The sequence below is a fragment of the Ammodytes marinus genome (genome assembly GCF_949987685.1).
Source record: "Ammodytes marinus genome assembly, chromosome: 14".
Taxonomy (NCBI): domain Eukaryota; kingdom Metazoa; phylum Chordata; class Actinopteri; order Uranoscopiformes; family Ammodytidae; genus Ammodytes; species Ammodytes marinus.
Window position 1 is genome coordinate 25,383,311 of NC_137218.1, and position 19,827 is coordinate 25,403,137.

General features: G+C 42.7%; 1 protein-coding gene across 1 annotated transcript; it reads left to right on the plus strand.

Annotated features, from left to right (window-relative positions):
- Positions 1-372: 372 nt before the first annotated feature.
- Positions 373-19,513, plus strand: LOC307260442 (RNA-binding protein Nova-1-like; the record flags this gene model as incomplete). Its single annotated transcript, XM_080040686.1, has 4 exons — positions 373-553; positions 8,423-8,566; positions 16,119-16,285; positions 18,497-19,513. 4 exons carry the CDS (start codon positions 373-375, stop codon positions 19,511-19,513), a joined length of 1,509 nt encoding a protein of 502 aa, XP_079896812.1.
- Between the last annotated feature and the right edge of the window lie 314 nt (positions 19,514-19,827).

Here is a 19,827-nt window from a genome sequence, read left to right on the forward strand (position 1 = left end):
CTGCTGTCCGACTGTTGTGCTGCTTTATTTTAACAGGCGCGGGGCTTGTTCTGTTCTGCGCGTCAACATTAAATGGAGCATGCTGCCGGAGAGCGACGGGGAGCGCGTTAAATGAGCGCATTATTTCACTCAATGGGATTTTATTATATTTAGATCAGTGAGGGACGTATGCGCTGCAGCGGAAAGAGGAGCGCCTGATCCCGGTCTTGTCTGACATTTTGATCCCTTTTGAGACCGTCTCCAGCGCCCCCCAAAAACTTGTCGTTCACATCGCGCTGTGCTATGTGGTGGTGAAGACGCTGTGTCTGTGTGTTTGTGTGAGTGAGTGAGGGGGAATAGCGCAACATTTATCTATACCGGCGGGGATAAAAGATGATGATGGCCGGTGGTGTCGGAGCAGCCGTAGACCATAACGGGATCATTTACTCCGGTCCTAACCTCCACAGCCTGCAGCAGCAGCCCCTCATGGACGCGGATAACCCGGACTCCCGCAAACGACCGCTGGAAACTCCGGCGGAGGAGGCCGGCTGCACCAAGCGCACCAACGTTGGAGGTAAGAGAGATAGAGATAGGCTAGATACACAACACCAAGCAACTCATCCACATGTCTCCTGTGTGTCTTCTTCACATGATGAAGTCATATGTGTTGTTGTGGAAGTGGCCTACAACAGCAGAACAATTCAGTATCAGCCCACCCACTGCAATCGAAAGAAAGTGTAGCCTATGAGCAGGGCTTGGGCCACACCATCCAGCACCTGTGTAGTTGGCACTTTGAAACACTGTGTTTATGGTCGTTAGTTATCCCAGCGGGGATCCTGGCTGAGAGAGTGGCCTCCTCAGTGCAGGTCAGCTAAGAGTGTGAACCCAATCACCTCTCTGCTCCACATCTGGAGATATGCTATTAGGTCTATTCACACTCACCTAACCCTTTTTATTCGCAGTGTTTATCGGTGGTGTAGTGTAAAACAGGGATTCCCCAATGCTTTTTTGATGTTGCAGAGGCCAAACATAAATCAGCAAGAAGACTCTTTGTTGATAATAGAAATATTGAAAATATGACATGTCATTTTTGTTTGTTAATGTGCTGACATCCTGTGAATCAAGTAGTGAAACCCTAACATCCTGCTGTGATTCCTGGATCTTATGGTTTGGAAATCTCTCACCTAAAAGCGTGGATACAGTTCAAATATACTGTAGCCTACCTCCCACGGATAGTGGATACTGCATCCCTTTCGTTCATAACACTATGATGGCCATAAAACAAAACCTGAATACAAGGTGGACAGTGGCTGTTCAGCCTATAACTCTTCGATCCTGAACAAGAAAAAAAAGAACAAGATATTTCAAAGCTCTTGTGTTCACTTGCACGTGTGGGATATTGTAACGGGCTATCCCCTCTGCTTCAGGCCTGATTTAGAGTTGTCAAATAAACACAGCCAGGACCTTAAGCGAGCTAAGCAGGAATACCCATTGAATGGAAATCATCTGTATTTAGTAGGCTACACACTCCTCACCATTTGTAGCCTAGATTCCTATCAAAGTCAGGTTATTTATAGGCTGCAGGGTAAGCTAAGCCAAATCTTAGCATCTGTTTATTGTTGTTAGCCTGTCATGATGCCATGCCAGCTTTTATAGGCTGTCCAAAGTGTTAGCACCCTATGTCGGTGAAATTACGATTCAGAAATTCTACAATGCAATTAAGAAATGATACACCTGTAAGTGCTCAGCGAACAGAGCTGGGTGGTGTAGATAAGGACTTTGTTTTTTCAGGGGGTAGTTGTTGTTTCCATCTATCTTTGCATGAAAATCTAAACTTTAAAAAAAAATTAACTTTAATATAGGCTATCATCATGAAACTTAACCAGTTGATTACTTGTATTCAGCAATGTTTGAATAAACAACACATTTGGAAATATCTTAAAAATGATGTATACATTTGCATCTCTATAATATATGTATCATAAATCAGACAATTAACAACACATGAACAAATCCTTCTGTAATAACCTGCAGCCTTTAAATATGGTTGTATAGGACAAAATATGCAGATGGAACAGACCTTGTTTGGTCAAAATAAACACTTTAATGTACATTGTGGGCCTTTTATTATACTAGTATGAAAGAAGAAGCCATGGTATGGAAGCAAAACAGACAAAAAGCTAAAAATGTACAAGTGCTTGTAAATAAAATATTTCTTTGCCTGCTGTGTCTCACCTCAAACCAAAGGAAACAAACAGATTGATCACTGTTACACGCACACACATAAAATAAGGGAGAAATGAGAATCGTGATAACTATTTTGTGCTGGTGGTCGAGGGGTGGGGGAAGGAGGGGGCAACAGAAACACTGCAGTGCCATTTTAGAAAATTGATCCAGATTTGTTTTTCTGGAGGAGGAGGTGGTAGTTGGCCAAGAGATCATCATGTAGGTGTGTGCACACTTGCTGTGTTGCTCATCAGTAAAGATGTCGGAGTGCAGCGGTGAGGATGACGGGCTGATTTAGTGCCAGCTACTGTACATCTTATTCTGTGTGATTGCTTTGGTCTGCCGCTCATGGGGACCACTTATTAGGAACTTAATGGTAATTAGACGTCCGTGGAGAACGTGCGAGTTTTCTTCACCATATGTTACTGAAATTCGTTTCTGTCTGTCTTTGTATCCCTGACAACCAGCCATTCCATGATAGCAGCATTATGTCCTATCTCTAGCAGCATGAGTGCCGTCTTTGCTGCACCTCACTGCACCTCAGAAATGTAATTTCAGCAAAGCACATAAGGACCCTAGTGCCACCAGGCAGTACTTTAGTGCAGATTCAGCCCCCATATGTCCTCCATTAGCACCCCCATAAACCACTGTAGAAAGGAGAGTTCTATTTGTTGCGCAGGGAGACTTCACCGTGATCTTTCCATCCTGTATCCAGGTGATGTGACCGGTTAGACGGAGGAGGGTAATTGCATTTGGAAAATCATACTAGAAATATATAAAAAGAACTCTGACTTTTTCCTGCTGTCATTTCTGTAATGGTATTATACACAATTGTACCAGCCTGACTCCATGTTCTCTTAAGGCATCTCTGTGTCACAGCCCCACCATACATCCAGAATGCGGAGCTGCACATTAAATCGTGTCCTGCACGGTCTAACTCTCAAGGGGCAGCCTTGGTTTCAGAGGCAAAAGTTCCAGATGGCTTCCTAAACACCTTCATATCTGTGTATGTATCATATCATATATATGTGTACAACCCCCTATCACTTACTCGATAAAACTATGAGAAAATCATATATCTAGGCATTAGTACTTCATCCACCAGCTGAACATGAACACAAATCATACTGAAGTATGTGGTATGTAATACCTATTTCCCACCTCAACAACCTGTGAAGAACATATCATAATAAATGTGGAGATTTATTAACTGTATGAACTGATCATAAACACGAATAACTGAATAACTAAGAATTGTTTGTATGGATATTTAGTCAAACTTTTCAGTCAAAATAAATCAAACTGCTGCCTTACTTCTTTATACAATCTCAGTGCAGTAAAAGGCAACACATTTAATTGGGGCTAAACCCATTCAAGAAGCACCGGCTTGTGCAATGACATGTGCCTCTTATGTATAGTTTGATCCAAGCACAGCCGAGCAGCATCACTACTATACATTTTATTTTTAAATAAATTACATTTCTTTGGTAGAAATTAGCTTAGCATAGTCCTAAAGGTGTTAGCATGTGCAGTAGCTCACCAAATAAGATTTACAGTAATGAAATGGCAGCCAATCTTCCATTCATTCGCATAAATATCTGATTTGAAAAGAGCGTCCATCATTGTGGCTGATTTTAGGGCTGTCACAGTCCTACAGGCTGAGCTTAGGAACAGAATCTCCCTGTATATGTTCTCGTTTAGACAACTTATAATGACTACTGAACAAATCATATATTTCATTCATAGAGCGTTTTTAGTACCACCTCCCATTTCATGTCATCTACATGCATAATGTGTAACATTGCAAATTCACAGCATGTCTGGCAATAGTGCTAGACAGCCTGATACTCCTCAGCCAACCCTGTAATCACCAAGCCCTCCACTATGTCTGATATTGATCACACTATTCCTACTGAACTGATCATTAACATGACTGGCAGCTACAACAAAGAGAAGAAAGCCCTGCTCTTTCAAAGCTGAGCCCCCTCGTTGTGCATTAAGAGCCATGCACACTGAATGGGGGGATATGACTCCTCTTTTATCAGCGTTGCCCTTCTCTCCTCAAAACGAACATCTCTCATTCAATTCTCTGTTCTAATTAGCCACACTCTGAGCCCATGTTGCTGGCAAGCACGCACCTTCAAAAAGGTTGTGTGGCTGAGGGATTAGGTATGATCTCGTAATGTTGCTAATGGAAAGGTTGGCACAGGAATGTGAGCTGTGTTTTTTTTTTCATATATTTTTTGGTGGGAAGGACACAGGTGCCCTTGCAGAGCGATGTGACGTGAGCGGACTGTGAATTTGCCAGGTGGCAGTGAAAGAGAGAATGAGAGAGAGAGAGAGAGCAATAGAAATGAAGAAAGAGCAAAAGCAGGGGGAAAAGGAGGGATAGATGGACTGTGAGAGGGGAGTGAAGTCTACAGAGAGGCTGTGTCTATAGACGAGAGCATCTTTCAGTGAATGGTTAGAATTTTCTGCAAGGCATTCACTACCAAAACCCCCACAAAAAAGGTTACGATATATGTAAGGGGTTTGATTTGTGTATAAAACTATTCAGCAGCCTTGAAATGAAACGAGTTCCCCCCGGAAAAGACACTATTAAATGAAGCTGGACCCCGTTTCCGCACACAAACCATTACGCACGTGCACATTGCTGTTTTTTCTTTACACACATTCAGTCACTTAAGATACATCGAGGTGTAAGATTTATAGGCGTAGTGATTGGCTTCATCACCCCCCCCCCCTCCACCATTCTGCGGCACTGCCATTTGCAATGGTTGATGAGCCCCCTCCGCCCTCTCAAACATGGCCGTCTAAAGGGATTGGGGGTGGGGGAAAGGGAGGAAAAGAAGGGTGGGTTGGCGTAAGGCACGCTGTCTGGGATCACTCCTCCTCCTATCATCTGCTTATGCTATCCATACACCTCTTCAGCCGCTGTTGAAGGTCACTCTACATGCCGAAGCCCGCTCCCCCAAACCACTTCACCTTTGTCGCTTTCCACAACAAAAAAAAGTGAGTGAATGGACTGCCATACTTTATAGTGCTGCGTCAAAAGAGGCGGAGTAAGGGGAGAAAATTTAATTTTTTGGGGACCGGCATTAGTGGGTGGGGACGTGACGTGCTATAGGGAGGAGGCCACCCATTGGCCAAGAGCGGTGTCAGTCCTGCGCGCTGCTGCAGACGGACAGGCCACTCGATGAATATGGATGAGAGCAGTGAAAAGGGTGATGCGGCAGGGAAGACCACCCCCCCACCCCAACCCCCCCGCCTCAAACCGATGCAGGCTTGAACAATGCGTGTGCCGTCTTTTCACTGAAAACACACTGAGAGCCTGCATTAGCATTTTCTCAGACAATTGAGGCTCTGGCCAGCTGCAGGCATGGCTCGGATGCTGCGGTGAAATCTCTTTTTATTTTTTGTGTGCGACCCACTGATGATTTAGACCTCGGTGAGAAAAAAAAGTCGACCGGCCGCATTCCTCAACACTACTACCATTGCACCTATGCCTAGGCTAATGTTAAGATCCCCTTTAGAGATTGAGCCCCGGCATTGATGGCGATCTGACAGAGGACTTAGAGAGGAAGCAGCAGATCTCAGAATGGGTAAGCCCTCAAAACTCTTTTTTTTGTCTGACTTGTTGAATTTATTTATCGTGCTAGACTACGTGCAATTTCGTACGCCTTCAAATCTAATTTCTTCATAATTTGCAAATTTTTTTGTTCCATCGCCCTTGCCTGCCTGTCAGCGGCAGGTTGGTCCATTGAAATGCAGAATGGGTACATGGAGTGGGTAGTGAGAAGGAGGAGGAGGACGGTCACAAGGCATTTCCTCCTGACCCACCCCCCTTGAGTGACTTAACTAAACACATTTGGCTCAGCGTCCGCCGCGTCTCTCCTCCAAGCCATCCTTCCAGTAAAGGAAGCAGGGGTTTGAACTAACACCCTGCTGGCTCAGCCATCCCAATGTGCCCCACTGCTCCCGGTCCCTGGCGGATTGCAGCAACAGATTGCTATGTTTACTCTACCACATGACGCCATTAAAACCTGTTACTGTGATCTCAGACACTGGGACGGAATTAATTATTGACTAATGACAGCAAACGTGGCTGTGAGGGCGATGGAGGGCTTCTTCCCCTGCTGGGTTTGACTCTTGGTTGAAGATGAGCAGAAAGTTACGCAGTGGGTTAAGGCTTGTCTGTCAACAACAGGTCTTTGAATGTTAGGATACTGCAATCATTCAAACTTAATTCTCTCTGCGGCTACAATATCAGATATATCTCAGATCGGAGTGAGGGATCACAAGCTTTCCGGCGACCGTGCCTGAGATGCATGATCTTTATTTTTTCCACCAAGGTCATTTTATTGTTATACGTTGTGTGAAAAGCGGAGAGCAAACTGCAATGTTGCCTGAAAATCTAAAGATCAGACGATAGCCAGAGAGGAACATAACTGGTTATGAGATGTCTATGTTTATCTCATATTTTATTTTAGCACGTTCTCAGAAAAATTACACGTTGACCCGTGCCTGACATATTTTGACGGTGGTTAAAATGTTCATCTCACGTCTGTTCTTTCAGGTAAATGCCGGAATACTTGTAAGATTTGGAATGGCCTCCACAACCATGGCAAATTATTCTAAATCCTAAGTGAATTAACTTCAAATATCATGCCATTGTCTCTATATTTGTCAAAGCCATTGCTGATGGGTGATAATGCACGAAATAAACCAGCCCGTGTCTGAATGGAACATGAGGGGCATATTAATGCAAAAAGGAGAAGAAGGGCCAGGCTGTGAAATTCCTTAATGTCACAGTGCCATGTTCATTCACTGAATCTAATGAGTGCATTTCTGAGGCAACAGGTGGGTCTCAGTGCAGGGTGGTCCATCTCCATACATCCCTCTTTTCCACCACACCGTGCCGGTCAAGCCCCCACATTTGACACCCTCCACATTACACATAGGGTGCAGTGACATTGTGACAGACTGTGGGGCTTTGGCATCCCCCCTTCGAGCCATTGATAAGCTAATATATCTTATCACACTTGTAGACGTATTAGAAATATTATCCTGCATAGATGTACAGAGCCTTTTTACATTTTTGCCGGCTGGAGTGACGTCACTCTTTAGGCAGCTGAGAAGGAGCAAACATGACGTCATTGCATCGAATCCAGCATGCAGAGGAGATCATTTGTATCAGCGCTACCAACGCACCTGTTCTAAGTGTTTACAATGATGTCATCGATATATATACTTGGAACTCAGCGAGGCCTCACAGCCGCTCTGGATCTTTGAAAACTATATTTTTTTAATGAATTGTTAGCACAATATTAAATTATATTCTGGTCCAAGCTCAATATTCTGGATGGACACTTTTCCCAGTTATGTGCTGATAAATTTTTAATTAGCTTTGTAGGAAAATTTACTTTTTCTAACCTAAAGCAAGAAACGTGCTTTGCTGCAAATTCTTCAAACTGACGTGCTGTCAATCACTGGCTGCTACAAGCTCCTGTAAGCCACAGAAAACCCCTTCCAAAATGGAGGAGGATTTAGACCATCTTGGCAGTATAGCCTTTGAACAAATCTGTGGGATTGATTCCCATATGTTGTTCTCACGTCTGTTAATTAAGAGGGATCTCTGTGTAGTGGCACTCGTGAACTGCACGGATAATGATATCGTGTATGCGTTTAGTCGTCTGTCTGTGTGGAACTTTCTTTGATTGTAAATGGCAGGATACGTTTTGCATTCAGATAAAACTGTTAATTCTAAATTCACTTTGTTAATGTGCAGGGAATGATAAGTAATGCTGAACCTGGCGTTGTATTATTAGTGAGAGGTTGCTTAAACTCCTTGAAAACAGTTAAAATTAGACCTCTGCAAAACTGGAAAGGAGGTCATCATTTACTCTACAGGAAAATCTGGGACAGGACACAGAACATGTCACCAATCTCTCATAGAATTTGAATGGCTACAAAGAACTCAAAAAGGCAAAATCTTCCCTTCCACCAGAGGAATATAGACACAATTACAACACATTATGTAATTGCCTTTCCCCCATATACTGTATGTCCAAGCTATGTACTCCCATTGTGAATGTCTGCTTGTTCAGGCTATGGGGTGGCTGGGTGCCTGTATTGTGGGGAGTGTACTGTATATGATAATGTGCAGGGCTACTTTACGAGATGTGACCCTTTCCCACTTTATGTGTCTCTCCCACAGAGGAGGGTGAGTACTTCCTGAAGGTGCTGATCCCCAGTTATGCAGCCGGTTCTATAATTGGTAAGGGCGGCCAGACCATCGTACAACTGCAGAAAGAGACGGGTGCCACCATTAAGCTGTCCAAATCCAAAGACTTCTACCCAGGTAAGAATGGACACTTGGTAAATAAAGAATCAATGAGCATTATAAGAGTCTGACACATTAAACATTTGAAGGAGTGATACCATTAGGACATGCAGTCCATTTTAATCATGCACCAATCGTACACTTACAACTTGATTATCTGAGGGACCACATAAGCATGTAGATCTAACAGCTTTCATAGTTCAAGCTCACAGAAAATTTCACCTTAATTTAAGTTGTTTGGGGTGCAGTTAGCACCCTTTACACATTTTTTTTTAAAGTATTCATTTAATTTCAGTGCATTGTTAGAATTGTCTCGCTTTTCTGAAAACAAATAGCATAGGGCTCATCTTATTCCCTCCGAAAGCAGAGCCGAAATTCAATGACGCAAAGGACACATAGCGTACATGGAAAGCATAAATTGTTGTGCCATAGTCTCGTGCAATAATGGCAACAGGAGAAGGATAATCCTGCAGCCGCTGACCCTCATCATATGGAGGGCAGAGCTGAACCATCTTATCCTCCAAACACAAATACCTGACTTGTAGCAGAGTCTGAGTGTTTGTCCTTCATGCCTCAGTGGAGGCTTCAACCTGCTGAAAAATAACAGGTGCTGAGTGTCTCGCTGCCTATTTGGTCCAGATGTTTCCTGCGATATCTGATGCAAGCAAATTATCCCTGTGTAGTATACTATTAATAAAAATAAAAAAATCATTATATATATACATATGATGAGTCACTCTAGAGAAATAAAGACTGACAAGGTGATCATGACCCTGATGCAAGAGTGACCCGTTTGCTATACATTATACTGCTTAACACACAGCTACTTACTAAATTAATCAATTAATTAATTCAAGTAAAATATTGTTACAAGTTTTAGTTTTATTGATTTAGAAATGCTTGTATTGCTTATGGTACAAAAAATTGTCAGCTACGGTCGGAAAGTCCTCCATTTCAACGGTAACTACTATATGTGACTCTGTGGCCAAACTTACTATACGTCGTCTTGACTGGGGTATTTTCAGACATTAAACTTGACTCCAAAGTTCCCTGCTCTCCGAGTACATTCAAAGTAATGTTGTATTCCATTGGTTTTTGAAGGAGTAGTATGTAACTGTGTAGATGTCTGTCAGCAGATTGTGTCACAGTGAATTATCCTTAACAGCGGTCATTATCGAGAAATAGCGGACTGTAGAAGGCTGTGATGGACTGATCAGAACACAGCATTTATCAGTGCCATGTAATACATGTTTAGGACATATACCTCATTTGATAGGAAATACGTAACAGTGCACATGACCTATGAAATTTGTATATCATTAAGTATGCATGGGAGAAATACTACAGATTTTTAATGATAAGGTTCAAGCTCAGTTCTCTGATTGCCTTAAGCAACTTCCACTATAAAATAGCAAAGACAGAGAAAGTTGTTCCCCAGAACCCAATTTTTCATCATAATGGCTATATTTCATTATTGATAGTGCCCTGTGTCCTCTTCCAGCTTTAAAAGAGGCCTCGGATGATTTAGAACACAAAGTATTTCATTAACGAATAATGCACAACATGGTTTGAATTTTACCTGTTCGGCAGTGAGTCACATGAGATGTACTGGACTGACTGAGCCGTGGCAAACAATTACTGAGCACTTTGGGGACAAGGAAATAAAGGATGTGCTACTAAATATTTTTCCTGTACTATATTTCGTCCACCATGCTCCTGTTATTCATGATGAAAGAACATGTGCTCAGGGGTTGGGGGGGGGGGGCATGGCTCAAAATTCCCCACACGAGTGTGTGGTTTTTAAGTATGGCTACTTCATTGGCATAGGAGCAAATGTAAGGAGTGACATGTATCCTTATTTCTCTCTTTGGATTGTGGATGCGTTCATAGGCCACCACCTGCTCTGCCCATCCCCCTTCTAATTATCGCGATGAGTGAAAAGGAGTTCAGGGAGAGGGTGCTGGCAAGGATTTCATTGGTGGTTGTTCTGGCCCACACAAGTAAAACGAAACGACTGCTACTGTACACAGCACAATAGCTGAGAGGGCCGTTTTCCGAGAAGTCCGTAAAAGCTTAAGTTAAAAAAAATAAAACACTCTGTTTCAAGTATGGGAAAACTTAACAGCCAGATATAGATATTTATTTAAGAAGAATCCTGTCCTGAATTTCCGAGGCAAGCAATTCAGCGTGTCAAAGTTATCCACTACATCAGTTTTACCTTCCCTCATTGGTGAATCAGCCGCAATTTGGGAGAATATTGCCATTACACACAGTTCACGCCCTCATCTCTCATCCTGCGGCAGCCTGAGCACACTCCAACTATACAGCACAATCGCACCACTAGAGAAATCAAGGGACAACAACCGATGCAGCCATTTTCCTTCCGCAATCTTCTCTGTGATGGCTCAGTGTGACGCTCTCACAACACCACAGATCTCCCATTCGTTCAGTGTAAAGACATGAGACCGTGGATTCAGAAGTCTTGATGGGAACAACTGGACCCTGCTGTGGCAGACTGAGATGGATGAGCGGAGATAGTGAAGGGTGTGGATGATGCATGATTGTATGTGAGCGAGTGGACAGGGGGGCAGGCCCAGAAATAGCCTGTTTCAATCTCTCTCTGTGGACATGACCCCTCTCCCAGCTGTACTCAAGCTGCACCAGCACGGGCCAAGTTTCCTCTTCCCTCCTCCCCACTCACTCTGTTTCCCTCAGATTTGGTTCCTGGTAGTTTGGGAGAGTTCAGGCCGGATAAGATGACATCATACTTCTCTTAAAAATGTTGTTTGCATGCTTGCCTGCTAACACATCAGTGCAGATTATTGTTTTTCTTCTTCTATTATTTGGCTTGAATCAATCCGAACTGTTGCATGGCTGGGTTACTCGACCCCCTTAAATGCAGCACGCTATGCATTCACCTACTCGTACTGTACATTCAGCACATACACACACAAACACATACCTACTTACACACATCTGCATATTTAAGCAGCTGCAGAGAGCCGTGGGAGTTAACAGTTTGGACATAATCTTAGAAAAAAAACTTTAAAACCTTTGCTTTGTGCAGCTGGCCCTCAACCAAGTGTGTGTATTGAGTTACTGTGTACTGCACAAACAGATGAAACTGTTGTGATGTCATAGAAACACTGGGTGTATGTTTTCCATTATCTGATCATTAAAATATCAATCACAATGTGTGACTTTATAGTGAAAAACCAACGGAGTGGTATTTAATTCAACAAGGAGCAGATAAAGAAACTACAGCAAAGGTTTTAACCATATCTCCACATGCAGTGTACTGTAGGCCTACTCACTAATGCTCCCTATAGGACAGTATCACTTCTGGCTCGGATGACATCATGGATTTCAAACTAATGGAAACAGCAGCCTTTTCATTCTCCAGATTCATGTCTGTGCCTCCAGTGAACAACTGTTCCTGGTGGAAGTTGGTCGGCCGGAGTTACTGTTACACTACACCTTACACTGTAGTATTCTGTTTTATGGTGCTCATGTTGTCCCTGTTGGCCTGCGCTGCAACTCTGCAATATTGGAAATATTGTTAAAAGTCATTGCAATAGGCTACGCAACAACCAGAAAGTTGCTGTAGATTGTTTCATGATTGGAAAAGCTGTAGTAGGACTACTAGTACTCGTGGAGACAGTAGTAGTAGCCTGGGGAGACAGTTGATGATGTAATCAGGGCTATCTTTGGGCTTAGGGGCTCATTTTTAACCAAAAGGGTCATTAAAGGGTCATGGAGGTAAATACACTACTGAGTTGCATTAGGGTAAGATAGTTTTTAGAACTTGAACCCATACACGGAACTATATGTCAGAATATCCTAAGCCCCTGACCATTCTTAATTTAATCTGTCTCTTTTTTTTGCTAATGGGAAATAATTTCATGTGTTAGTTGTGTCGGCTTCTCATCGCAACTCTCAAACTTCTCAGCCATTTGATTTGTTTTAGTTTTTCACTTTCCATGTCTGATATGTATTTCTGACACAAATGTACCTTATTACCCTTGCAAAGGTCCTCCTTTTTTGAGTAACCTTTGCTACAAAATTACATTGCCCGAAAGCTTGAGTAGATTACTGAGCCTGTAAAAATCAAACAATAGCCATTTTTAAATAGCAACCAATGGGCTTTGGGCTATGGGCCACTTACAGGCTGGGGAGGTTCAAAAACAGACGCCAACGCAATCCTTTCCATTAAAATAAAAATTAGTCTTTGACCAAAGATAATGCGTAACTTTCAACAATTGCAGTCAAAGTCATACCCTGGAACACTGCAGTCAGTATTCCTTCTTATAGTAAAATCCCTGGTGTCTTACTGCGAGAGACATCAGATCCTGCATTACCACAGTACTAAATGATCTGTTATTCCAAAAGGTCCCACAGTATACTGTTTCTGCAGTCACAATGTACTTGTTACAATATTGTCTATTTTACAGCTGATTAGTACCAGGTACATGAAGCAAACCAGTTCAATTATTCCATTGCTTATTTCTCTGTACTAAATGCCAAAAGCAGCCTATAGTATGTTTGTTGTGTTAACTGTCTTTTAAAAAGAAAAACTACGACAGTGATTGCAAGGAACGTCTGGTCAGGTTGTGATGTAATGTAGAGGTTGTCCAAGAAACTGTTTTTCATTAACTGGAGATAAATGGCATGCTACAAAATATCCCCAAATTTAAAATGAGTGTTTACGTTTTAGAAAATCAGACCATATGGCAACAGCAGGACATGATGAATATATTCAGCACTGGGATTTCCAACGGAAACATTCCAGCTCAATTTGTAGTGTGAATAATTACTTAAAAGTCTGCTAATGTGATGTCAGTAATTATGGGTGATACTTTATGTGTGGCATGCCAACAGTCTGGATATACTGTATCAGACAAAGGATTTGTACAAGCTAAGGCAGATTCCCATCACAGAAAAGCTCAGGCAACAAGACAGATGAATTAAAACGTTCTTACTTCAGGATCAAGAAAGACGACCTGGGTGTCATTGCTCTCTTTGGAAAAGCAGAAGGCTGAGATGTGTGTTCTCAGGGGCACTGACACATTTCTCTTTCCTCCTGCCAACTAGAGGAAGAGCTTACTGCAACTCAAAACCCGGCGCTTTTGTTGAGAAATGTGTCATCTACAAAGACAGACAGAAGGCTAAAGCTAATGCAAGCAATTTAAAATTTAAAATTTTTCATATCTCCCTTTGTGGTGCATTATCAGTGACTCAAGTTGTAGTCCTGTGTCACAGTCTTTGCCTTAGCAGTGCCATAGAGGGACCCCCTCACCCAGCGATGAATGTTGGAAAAGTGAAGCAAAAACAATAATAACTTAAGGCAATGTGTCTTCCAAGGACATTTTGCGTCACACATGATGGCCTAGTTTATAATTTAATTGCCTCAGTTTGAATAAATTCCAGTATGTCAGACTAAGGTTAAATCACTGTCCGCATGCCTGTTTTCTTATGTTTACCTCCTATTTAACTAGGTTTTGCTCACATATTAGTTCCAACCACCTTCTATTTTATATTTTACCATTACCTCCGTTATACCCACCATTAATAGGAACAGTGGGCTTAAAAGTTAAATGTATTACATTGTCTGAATCAAACATTTACAAATTGGACTTGACTTTAATTGTTAACAGCAGACAATGCCTTTAAAGCATGAAATTATTATGTATTCATAATTATATCTATCATTTTGAAATGTGCCGACTTAAAAATCTAAAACGGTCACTTTGTCACTTAAAGTATGACAGGCGGGTGCGGAACAATAACACCACGCTGCTCCCTCTCTGCTTCAGTCCCAAGCTCTAAGAGACTTAATTTATAGCATGCTTGTTTGCCTTTCAGTAGGATTTCTATATAGTTTTTTCGTCACTTAAAGTAAAGATAAGGTGAGTCAGACATGGGGTAAAATGTATAGGACAGTAATGTCCTTTGTGCGTTATGTAGCATAGTCTTTTATCAAGATCTTGGAGATAAGGTCAATTGCAGGTCAGATGCCCTTTTCCCCATTTTTCCCAATTAGAGTTTCTTCTGCTTTTGACCTATTGACTGTTTCAGTCCATTAATAGACATGTCTATGGCATGAAGGCAATCAGGCCTGACTGACTGATTTCCCTGGATTCATTTTTAGCATTTCTGAGTGCTGGTAAATGGCTAGGAGAACAGATGCAGTTGTGTGTGTCATCCAAACATGTTCTTTGTGATTCAATTGAATGAGAGATGGAAACTACGAAAAAAGAGAAATGGGAAATTACTGGTTAGAATGTGACACCACCCTCTCACTACATATGTTTTGCCTTAAGGCTGTCTGTTAAGGCAAGACACTGCGGATGAATTGGGTAAAACATTTCACTCACGATATCATAAAACTTTGCCCGTTTATTACTTACATTTGAAGAATTATTATAATTATTTTTATTTTTCAGGAATGTTTAAATTAATATGCAAATGTGGCAATATTTAACAATTTTGCATAGCCCTACGTTTGCATCATTCTAAAAATCTAGATGTTGGATAAAGCCAGAGTTAAAAAGATGTTGGATAGTCTTTTTTTCATTTTATCGATCCAAATACTTTGTACAGGTATGAAAATGCATTTTTGCCGCGTTTTTAAGAACAAAATGTATCATAAATCAGACATTTAACAACATGAACAAAACCTTCAGTAATAACCTTCATAATTAGACCTAAGAAGTGCTTTAGAAGTTGAGATTTTTAGTTCAGAGTATGATATGATGTTGAGAGAATGGCAGTTAAATATTGTTGTATAGGAGAAATATAAAGATGCAAACAGACAAGGTTTAGCTAAATAAACTCTTAAATGTTAAATTGGACCTTTTGATTTATACTAGTACAAAAGAAAACATGTTATGGAAGGAAAATTGCCAAAAAAATCTCTGAATTGACCAGTGCTTGGAAAAAATTATGTTTCTGATTGCAGAAGAAAATTGGTAGATATTTCATATTCACTTCAAGCAAAGAACAGTAAAACGTAACAAAAAAAAAGAGAGAGAGAGAGGCAGGAAGGCTGGTACAAAAGGGAGAGTGTTTTAAAAAATGGTGCAAGCAAGTATAAAGGACTCGCTGTTGCATCACCTGTTTCAACGGCTTGGCCCCTTTACCATGGCAACGGAATGCTGGTTGGGTCGTCAGTGTGGGTGCAGAAAGAAGCCTAGAGGAGGAACAAATGTGTGTTTAGTCTGTACGAGCTGCGAGGCAAGGACAGACTCAGAATTACAGCACTGAAAGAGTTACATCATTGAAGAGGAATCCTTCTCCCCCTGTGGCTCCCTAACCAAGCACGGCTCTTTCTTTCAGCTGTTTCTCTGTTGATAGTGTAAATGGAGGAAGCAAGGAAATGCTTAGTAATTTGGTTTCTTTGTGAAACATTGAGGAACATTGTTCATTGCCAAGACATCTTCATATAAACGTACATTTTTGTCCAGCCCCTAGCAAATCCCCCTGATTCTGTTCACCAAGTACCCATTCAGAGCACATTACATTACAGTAACTGATCACTTTGGTTTGTCCTCTCCCTCCTCTCTCATCCTAGGAACAACAGAACGTGTCTGTCTGATACAGGGTACGGTCGAAGCACTTAATGGCGTCCACAACTTCATTGCGGAGAAAGTCCGTGAGATGCCCCAGAGCGCCCAGAAACCCGAGCCAGTCAGCATACTGCAGCCACAGACCACTGTCAACCCTGACCGCGTCAAGCAGGTATGAATACTGTAAAGTCAACAGTCGTGAAAGTGCAGAGATTTAGTTTCAACAATGGGGTGGACAACTTAAGTGGGGGGCTTGGGTGGCCTCCAGCAGAAAATGTTGAGTGTAAAACAGTTAATTTCCGGCATTCTGTTGAATTTTTCTGCACAAATTTGTGTATTTTCTGCATCGATTTCTTGTGGAAATGTCTATTTAAATATGACCACCAGTGTGAACTAACATGACATTTTATATATCGGTAATGAAGTGCCAAGCCAACATTGGAAATAATGAAGGTGCGCTATCAGCTAGCTAGCTAGCTGTTAGCTAATGTAAGTAAAGACAAACCCTAAAGCTAGCTAATGTTAGCTACTTAACTAAACTGTGACTTAAAAGGACACTGTGTAAGATTTACTCACATCTAGTGGTCAAATTGTATATTGCATTCAAACAAATAGTGCTCGCTCGCTTTTCAACTACGGCAGGCGGTATGTGCCAATAAGCTATGACAACAGTGTTGGATGATATCTTGTTAAAACATGTCATCCAATACTACCTCATCAAGCTTTCTTTCGGGTGACGAGGTACATTTTTTCACAGGACAGTGTACACATGGCTTTTTTAAATGCATGAGTGAGCATCGTAAAGATGATTTGGTGAGAATATGGTAGTTTAAATACCACAGTCCAATGTGTAGCCTGACGTTCGCGCTGCTAGCCAAGTTAGCTCCCATCTTAGCTCGCTGCTTCGTGCCTGCATTAGTGTTTTGTTTGCGTTCCGTTCACTCCCTTCTGCTCTTATTTGTGGCCTGGGTTATTTGTACTAGAATATTTATTGCCGCGCATTCACAGTGCCGTCCACAGCGCTGCGTTGCTAACTTGTAGTGTGAATCAACACATTTGTGAAACTTTGTCCCTGGTGGCCATATGAATGGATCCGCTAAAGTGAGCTAGGCTAAGCAGCTGCAGCCTCGGGATTAGTGACTACACTACACACGTCTGGCGCTGATGTGAAACGCTGCTCCTGTACACCTGGGATCAATTATGTGCTCGTAGTAAGATCAAACACATTCGCATTGCTATTAGTGTATTGAAAGCGAAATGAAAATTAAAGTGTGATCTATGTGAACTATGATCTTGCATTGTGGACTAAAATGCAGTGCAGGCTTTCAAAATCGCCGGGGCACTAGCGCGTCTTGCTGAGCTCCTTCTACGATTCAGTAGCGATGGCTCTGAGCTAAAATGCGTTTGCCTGCTAGTAGCCTACCACATAGTGCTTTATGTCCCTCTCTGACGTTCATAGACCGGGAGAACAGAGAAGCCTCCTTAAGACTTACCTGTTCAATGTACATAATATAATTTAAATGTAAGAAATTCTTCGCTCAGGAGGATAATTCAGATTATTGGCAGAGGTGATTTTACACCAATGAGAACATATTTGTGGATGAGGACATTGATTTTAGCTAATACATTACTTAAAACATTACACAGTGTCCCTTTAAGGTTAGAAATAGGTAATGTTAGCATTCATCCTTAGACACATCACACAATTGAATTCAGAAAACCAGAAGGTAATAAAGCTTACTATCTAGCTACTTCAATAGACTGTCTGCAGTGCCTTGCGCAAGGCTAGTCAAAAGCCAGCCGAAATTCGGCAAGGTTATGATGGTATAGTCCGCTTTAGTCTGAAATCACGGGGAAACATTTAGTTACAGGTAATAAGGACATATAAATGTTTCCACCCCCTGAAGTGTTATTATAACCTCTTCTGGGAAAAGGGGCTTGTCTCAAAAAATATTTGAGTGGGACACATTTACCTCTTATAAATATTGAGGGGGACATATCCCCTGCATCCCCCCAGAAATCAATGCCTATGTGTGAGGGTGTGTGGTCACTACGTAGGAACAGTTCACTTTCAGGACACCTTGTTTATTAGTTGCCAGTCTAATTTGTTCCTTGGCCCTTGACCCACCACAGTCTGGTCGGGTCAGGAAAATGTGAGGGTATGTGGTTATTTTTACCTACAGTCTTTCATAGCTAGACAGAGCCGTGTGGCAGCTGCAGCATAAACCCCTGGGATTAACAAATCGCTGAGTAAAGCGGGGTTGGTGTAGTACAGTACTCTGACTCAGTGAGATATATCCCCCTCCCTCAACCATTTATGCTGGTTAAATCTCTCTATTGTTACCTTTTATTGCTATACTTCAAATGTTCTATTTCTCTACAGGCCAAATTGATCGTGCCCAATAGCACGGCTGGGCTCATCATTGGCAAAGGCGGAGCCACAGTGAAGGCGGTGATGGAGCAGTCAGGGGCTTGGGTACAGCTCTCCCAGAAGCCTGAGGGCATAAACCTGCAGGAGCGAGTGGTCACCATTAGCGGGGAGCCCGAACAGAACCGCAAGGCTGTAGAAATCATAGTGCAGAAGATACAGGAGGACCCTCAGAGCAGCAGCTGCCTCAACATTAGCTATTCCAATGTCTCGGGCCCGGTGGCCAACTCAAACCCAACCGGCTCCCCCTATGCCAACACGGCCGAGGTGATGCCCAATGCTGCCGCGGCCGCCGCCACTGCCTCCAGTCTTCTGGGCCAGGCTGGCTTAACGGGAATGGGTGCCTTTCCCGCTACCATGTCCAGTTTCTCTGGTAACGATCTGCTGGCCATCACCTCAGCCCTCAACACACTGGCCAGCTACGGCTACAACACTAACACCCTGGGTCTTGGCCTCAACCCCGCGGCCGCCTCCGGGGTCCTCGCTGCAGTAGCAGCTAGCGCTAACCCAGCTGCTGCTGCTGCAGCCAACCTACTGGCCTCCTATGCTAGCGATGTGTCCGGCGGTGGCCACCATGCTGCAGGCCTTGGGGGATTCTCCCTGGGTTCTCTAGCAGCTGCTACAGGGGCTTCCAATGGTTACCTAAATGCTTCATCCCCACTGATGGCCTCCTCCCTACTGGCGACAGAGAAGCTGGGGGATGGGGCCAAGGACGTGGTTGAGATCGCTGTGCCCGAAAATCTGGTCGGCGCCATTTTGGGGAAAGGAGGGAAAACGCTGGTAGAGTACCAGGAGCTAACGGGAGCCCGCATCCAGATCTCCAAAAAGGGAGAGTTCATTCCTGGTACTCGGAACCGTAAAGTTACCATAACAGGGTCGCCAGCGGCTACGCAAGCAGCACAGTATCTGATCAGCCAGCGGATCACATACGAGCAGGGCGTGCGGGCTACCAACCCACAAAAGGTGGGCTAAAAAGGAAAAAAAGAAGAGGAAAGAAGGAAAGGATGAAAACAGAGATGGAAATGAATTGAGAGGGTCATGATGAATAGAAAAAAGAAATGTCCAAATATCTGTTCAATATTTCAGTATCAAATGAGAGAATCACAAAGGAGGAGGTGGGGGAGGCAACAAAGATTAGTGTGTGTGATATGTGAATGTGTTTTTAGGACTGACGTCCTGATGTTTTTTAAAAAGTTTGTGTCGAATACTTTTGACAAAGGTGATCAGAGTAAGCTGAACTGGTCCACTGCCAAGCTGCAGATTCAAGGTTTAAGCCGCAGGGTTTC